The sequence below is a fragment of the Limulus polyphemus genome, unplaced genomic scaffold (genome assembly GCF_000517525.1).
Source record: "Limulus polyphemus unplaced genomic scaffold, Limulus_polyphemus-2.1.2 Scaffold3419, whole genome shotgun sequence".
In the NCBI taxonomy this organism is placed as follows: domain Eukaryota; kingdom Metazoa; phylum Arthropoda; class Merostomata; order Xiphosura; family Limulidae; genus Limulus; species Limulus polyphemus.
This window is the reverse complement of record NW_013669029.1, coordinates 78,252-85,600: the sequence shown is the minus strand read 5'-3', so window position 1 is coordinate 85,600 and position 7,349 is coordinate 78,252. Positions and strand designations below refer to the sequence as shown.

The window sequence follows — 7,349 nt, the reverse complement described above, 5'->3', positions numbered from 1 at the left end:
ATTCCGTGAATGCTACAAGTTGTTTGGCATATGAAAGACCAGAACAACGTCACTTCACCCACAGTCTGATGGGATGGTAAAAAAGTACAATTGGACACTGGAACAGGAATTGGCAATGTTTTGTAATAGCCACCAAGATGACTGGGATGTCTTATTTCCTCCACCGTTGATGGCCTATAGAACAGCAGAGCATGAAGCCACTGGATACACTCCAGCAAAGCTGATCTTTGGTCGGGAACTTCGGTTGCCAGTGGACCTGATAACAGGATGCCCACCATACAAAGAGTTGCCTGAAAATGTGCCAAAGTTTGTGAAAGTGTTATTTAAAAGGATGGATGATATTCACCATCAGGTGCGTTCAAACTTGAAAATGTCTGCTGATTCGATGAAGCTATGTTATGATAAGAGATCTACTGAAATTAACAAACAAGCAGATACATAACAATACTAAGCAATAAGTTGGAATACAATGGTCAAAAAGTCATCAGAGCAACCATTACGAAATTGCAATTGAACAATGTCATTAACTATGCATCAGTTTCAGTATATGAAATATTTTCTACCCATCAACAGTTAAAAGTAACCCACTCTACTGTAACTCCCTCTTGTGATTACATATAATATATTTTGTGTAAGACACCATAATACATGCCCCACATAGGTGAAATTTCAACAAGTTTATGTAGTTTTTCATTCATACTCATTTTAAGTTAATAAAGCAAACACTTTTGTATAATGTAATATTATTCATTCACTCTATTGTATATAAGATGATGCAGTTAGTTTTCTTGACTTTTAATTAGAAATATCTAGAAATATATTTAATAAAGCATTTGTAGTGTAAATAAAGGACTGAATATTTCTAGAAATATATTTAATACAGCATTTGTAGTGTAAATAAAGCACTGAGTAACTTCTAGACATGTATTTAATATAGCATTTCTAGTGTAAATAAAACACTGAATATTTCTAGAAATGTATTTAATATTGCATTTGTAGTGTAAATAAGCACTGAGTAACTTCTAGACATGTATTTGATATAGCATTTGTAGTGTAAATAAGCACTGAATATTTCTAGAAATGTATTTAATATAGCATTTGTAGTGTAAATAAGCACTGAATATTTCTAGAAGTGTATTTAATATACATTTGTAGTGTTATTAAAGCACTTAGAAATTTCTAGATGTGTATTTGATATAACATTTATAATGTAAATAAAGTACTGAGTAACTTCTATAAATATATTTAGTTTAAGCATTTGTAGCAGTGGCATACAGTCAGGGAATGCAAATCATGCTGTACTTGATCAGTCAGAAAACTAAAAATGTGGTGATAACGTTATACAGTGGAATATGTCTTTTATATTTATTATATAATATATTATTTTACCATTTGTTTATTGTGTGTTTCTTTGTGGTCGCCTTCATGCCTAACCTTGCACACCCAACAATATCTTGTTTTCTGTAGTGATATCACTGTCACCTGTTAGTCATGCTGCATTAAAATAGCATGAAAGCTAGTGCGTGTGCAAAAGTTCAATGTCAACAACTTATCGGGTACATGCTTTGCTTCACTTGATTTTGTGATTTGTTTTTGGTATATACTCTTCTACCATGTTTGAGCAATTGGAGTGCATTATTGAAAAGCTTATAAGGCTACCTTTTGTCAAAGAGGCTTACAAGAAAAAAAAAATGAAATTGTTAGGCATGGGCAACTAACTCCTACACTGCTAGGCCTAATTAAAGGATGCAAAAATTTTGTCTGGTATTTTTAGGAGAATTCTCATGTGAAAATGGAATGACTAACAGCGTATCAAAAGCAAAATAAGTTGTTTTGTTCACCATGCATTCTGTTTGCAAGTAAGTAAAATGTATGTAACTTCAAAGGTTGAACTCAAAACATTTAGCAGCACTCATACAGATCTACATTTTGATGAGCAAAAATGTGCTACTACTGTACAGCACAATGAAAGGGTCAGAAAACATAGGGACATGCTACACAGACTTATCGATATAGTAATGTACTTGGGAAGCCAAGAACCAGCATTTCATGAGCATTCAGAAGGTGAATCATCAGTGAATCTGGTTCACCTGATTAGCAAGTACAATGAAAGGTTAGCAAACCACGTGCAAAGCTATACTATTTTCTCTAAAATGTTTATCAGAATTCAAAATGATGTAATTGAAGCTGTAATTTTGGCAGTAATAAAGAAGGAAATTATTGAAGCCAAATTCGTTGCAGTGCTCCTGAATGAAACCTCCCAACTCTCAGCAGTGTGGTAATATGTGACTACAGACACTGTAGCAAAGGAGTGATTTATCGGCTTTATGGATGTCAGTGCAGATTGTTCAGCAATCATGCTTTCAGAACACACCTTTGCTTGTGTTGAGGAGAGGGATTGTGCAAATAAGTTAGCAGCACAAACTTACAATGGTGCAACATCATTGGCTGGTGAGTTGAATGGTTTGCAGGCAAAAGTTAAGGCTAGATTTCCATGTGCAATTTTTATCCACACACCTTTGCTTGTGTTGAGGAGAGGGACTGTGCAAATAAGTTAACAGCACAAATTTACAATGGTGCAACATCATTGGCTGGTGAGTTGAATGGTGCAGGCAAAAGTTAAGGCTAGATTTCCATGTGCAATTTTTATCCATTGCTATACATATGCCTTGAATCTAGTTTTTTAACAAGCTTGCACAAGTATCAAAGGGTGTAAAATACTCTTTTGTACATTAAATGGACTTACCTCTTTCTTCTCTACATCACCTAGTGAACAAAGGCACTGGATGATGTTGCACAGAGGTGGTTTTTCAGGGCTGCACCAACACAATGGAATGATTCGATGTGTCTTGTTAACATGGCTAAGGACTATTGCCATTCACTTATTGAACTATTTGAACAGATCATTGAGAACCCATTAGATTGAGATCAGAATACAATTCTTTCAGTCAGAGACTTCCAGCACAGCTTTAAAGACCCTAAATTCTGGATTTTGCTTGAAGTTTTTGGTGATGTTTTCGTGCATACTGATGTGTTGTTTAATATGGTGCAATCAACATTTTAGACATTGGATACTGCATAACTGAAATGAAGAAGACTACTGAGGTAGTACAGAACAAAAGAAAAGACTATGAAAAATTCTATTCAAAATTTGAGGAATCCATTGAAATGTCTGCTAACATACATAGAAAAGCTGCAGCAGTGACCCAAAACAAGAGTATAAAATACTATGTTTTAAGGTGTTGGATACAATAGCTATGCATATACAATGTTGATTTTCATCACTGGAAAAACTTAAGTTCCTGGGGCTATTAAACTTCAGTAAATTCGGTCAGTACAGAAATGTCTTTCCAGAAGAAGCATCAACTTTCTTAAATGAAATGTATGGACACTTCTTTGACAATGTATGGCTGTATCATGTAATGTATTCATTGCAAGATGATTTTATGGAGAAAAGTGTTGCAGAGCTACTTTTATACGTGCATACAAATAAACTAAGTGATACCATGGCTGAAGTGTAAAGGCTTCATGACTTATTCTTTAGTGTTCCATCTACCACTGTGTATGTGGAAAGAATGCTTTCAACAATGAAAAGAATAAAAGAGTAGATATATGTGAGAAATACAACACTGCTGTTATATCTGTCAGGACTGGCTGTTATGTAAATTGAAAAATAAAAGGTTACTTCAAAAGCTAAAAAGTGGAGAATTTTTATGACACATTTATAGAAGAATTTTAAAGAAAGATCATTGGCAGGATTTCATCTACAAATAGGATGAGCAAATCTGTTCCCTGTATGTTTTTTTTTTTATTCTGGGGGTATCATTAACAAGCTATTACTGCATGACCTACTTGAAAACCCACCACATTTATATGGTAAATAAAGCATTGAGTAACTTCTAGAAACATATTTAATATAGCATTTGTAGTGTAAATAAAGGACTGAGTAATTTCTAGAAAACATATTTAATATAGCATTTGTAGTGTAAGTAAAGGATTGAGTAATTTCTAGAAATATATTTAGTATAGCATTTATAGTGTAAATAAAGCACTGAATATTATTAGACATGTATTTAATATATAATTTGTAATGTAAGTAAAGTACCGAGTAGTCCTAGACATGTATTTAATATAGTATTTGTAGTATAAATAAAGCACTGAATATTTCTAGAAATGTATTTAATATAGCATTTGTAGTGTAAATAAAGCACTGAGTAACTTCTAGAAATGTATTTAATATAGCATTTGTAGTGTAGGACTTGAGTAATTTAAGAAATGTGTTTTTATATAGAATATGTAGTGTAAGTAAAGCATTGTTACTTAGTTATAAAGTTTAGTTTGTTCTGTCATACTTAGCTTCCCTTTAATAATGATAGGACTTTTCCAAAAGTGTGAAAGACAGGAAAGAAAGGTAAAGATGATGAAGGATAAAAATCAAAATAACAAAAACAATAAAATATTAATTTTTTTTAAATTATGTAGAACTTATAAGACTGTTATAATTTACACGAGATCAAAATTAACCTTCTCAAGTAATTGCAAGTAGAAGAAAGGAACTGAAGGACATTGAAGTTTATTTATTTATATACGGTTTGATAATCATAGATTTTATTGCTTTGCATGTTTTTTTTTCACCATATAAAGCAAATTGAAAAGAAAGTATAATAGAAACAAGTAAAAAGAAAGAAAGTGTCTGGATTTTTTTTCGTTGTTCTAATGATTTTTGTTACACTTAAATGCTTTCAATGCTAATAAGAACTTAGAAAGAAAGCATTGAAAAAGAAATCCATGTAAATTATCAAGCCACTGTTTGTTTCCTAATCTGCACTTTGTCATCCAAGTCGTTTTTTAAACTAAAATGTTTATAAAAGATATAAAATCTTTATTGGTTGATGTATCTACATCATTATTCCTTTTTCCAAATCGGTTTTAGTTCCAGATGCATGCTTGTGTGTGTGTGTGTGATATAGCTTTTTAATTTTGGTTGTAGTGAGTTGTATAGTTATTAAAGTATTACTACAATTTATTAATATCTATACTGTTTGAATCAAAGACTTGTTTTAATTGTAGATCTACAGACCTTTATGAACAGTTCCTGTGGAAAAAAGTCCCTGAATCCAAGCAATGTGAAAGTGGTTGATTACACGTTGTCAAGAATAAATAACCAAAAAATACATATAATTTCCAATAGTAGAGATAAATCATACAGAAGTATTGTGTCTAACAAAGAGTTAGAAAGAAATGATAATTTAAAATTAAATGAGAGTACCAGCAGTGGGAAGAAACTATACAGATGTGTACTGTGTGGCAAACAATTTGTAAGCATTAATGTCCTAGTAAAACACAAGAGGACACACACTGGAGAAAAACTCTGCACTTGTGTAGTTTGTGGTAAAAAGTTTGTGAAAAATAGTCATCTTAAAATACATCACAGGATACACACTGGGGAAAAGCCATTCAAATGTGTAGTGTGTGGTAAAGATTTTCGAAGTAAAGGTCATCTTAAAACTCATCACAGAATACACACTGGAGAGAAACCATACGGTTGTGTAGTGTGTGGTAAAAAATTTGTAAGAAATGGTCACCTCATAACTCATCAAAGAACACACACTGGTGAGAAACCATACAGTTGTATAATTTGTGACAAAAAATTTAAAAGTAATGGTGAACTTAAAGCACATCAGAGAGTACATACTGGGGAGAAACCATACAGTTGTGCAGAGTGTGGTAAAGTATTTGCAAGAAATGGACACCTCATAACTCATCAGAGGAGACACACTGGTGAGAAACCATACAGTTGTATAATTTGTGACAAAAAATTTAAAAGTAATGGTGAACTTAAATTACATCAGAGGATACACACTGGAGAGAAACCATACAGTTGTATAGAGTGTGGTAAAGAATTTAGAAGAAATAGTCATCTTAAAGTACATCAGAGGATACATACTGGAGAGAAACCATACAAATGTGTAGTGTGTGGTAAAGAATTTGTAAGCAGTAGTCAGCTTAAAAGACATCAGAGGACACACACTGGGAAGAAACTATACAGTTGTGGAGCTTGTGACCAACAGTTTGGAAGAAAAAGTGACTTAAAAAAACATGAAAAAAATACACACTGAGAGAAACCATACAGATTCATAGTTTGTGACAAAGAATTTCTATGTGGTTGTGACCTTAAAATACATAAGAATGTCCACTTGGAAGAAATTATAAATGTCTGAAACCAAGCATGGTGACTTTGTTTTGTTTTTTGTTCAAGTTTAATTGTAATGTTTAGGATCAGGTTGATTGTGTGGCTATAGGCTTAAGATTGACGCCTTTCTTGGGCATTCTTTGTTTTAATGAAAAAAGATGTTGGCAGACGGTCTTCGTACTAAAATGTTTTACTATCAAAGATAAATGAACAAAGAGAGCTTAGTCAGTCATAAGGAGAGGCCACATCTTAAGTTAGTGTAGTTTATAATTTTCTGTTTAAGTTATAAAATATAAAGAGTATATTTTTTTAGTAATATTTTCAGGAAAGTAACCAAAGAAAACAGATTTGTTACAGTAGATATATATTTCTGATTTGTTTTGTGTAGCAGAAAAATTGAAAGAAATAATCAGTTTAAAATATTCACTATCAATATTTTCTTTAGTTTGTAACAAGTGGTTTCTGTTTATCTTATTTTAATGATAAACACATCAGTCTGTTTATGGAAACAGTAATGTACAGGACTTTCAAAGTTGATGTAATCTCTGCTTTTTATTCACCTGAATTAGATTTATAAAATTCTGTTCTAGTAGAATGAGGAAGCTACTTTTATCTGATAATAGTAAATATTATTTTTAGGGCCTATTTTTTAACATACCAAGGTTCTAATTGTAAATAACATGAAATTTGTATTGTCACTAGTTAATTATATGATAATGTTTATGTCTACATATAAATCATCAAAAGGCTAAGAAAATACGATTTTTATATTAAGCCTAATAAACTTGTTTATAGTTAGGTATATATGTAACATATCTTCCTGGCCATATTAACTCTTGTTTCCCACCCTTTTGTTTTTAACTGTAAGATTTAAGCTTATTATGTGTATGTATTTTTTGTACAAATGTAATTATATTAAGTAAAGGCTAAAATGTATATTTAAAAGGTTTTCTTTTGTTTGTTTCTTTGTTATTAAGAGTAAGGATTCACTATAAGCCATTTGTTCTCTGTCCACCATGGGTATCAAAACATGATCTTTAGCATTATAAGCCCTTAGGCTTACCATTGTGCCACCAGGGTAGTTATATTTAAAAGGAAAAACAATGAAATAAAACTTAAACAACAGTGTTGCTGTTGTAGGAAAGGTATATAATAC

General features: G+C 31.9%; 1 protein-coding gene across 4 annotated transcripts in view; it reads left to right on the top strand.

The window, feature by feature from the left end:
* The window catches only part of LOC106469311 (gastrula zinc finger protein xLCGF3.1-like), a 33,945-nt gene extending 26,831 nt beyond the window's left edge, over positions 1-7,114 (top strand). For 2 of the 4 annotated variants that reach the window (XM_022397797.1, XM_022397796.1), the window contains exon 2: positions 5,071-7,114. In XM_022397797.1, the coding sequence (XP_022253505.1) occupies positions 5,085-6,119 (1,035 nt within the window). In that variant the 5' untranslated portion in view covers positions 5,071-5,084 and the 3' untranslated portion in view covers positions 6,120-7,114. The remainder of the gene's footprint in view (positions 1-5,070) is intronic. The other 2 variants (XM_022397799.1, XM_022397798.1) reach the window with 2 other exon arrangements.
* The last annotated feature ends 235 nt before the right edge of the window (positions 7,115-7,349 follow it).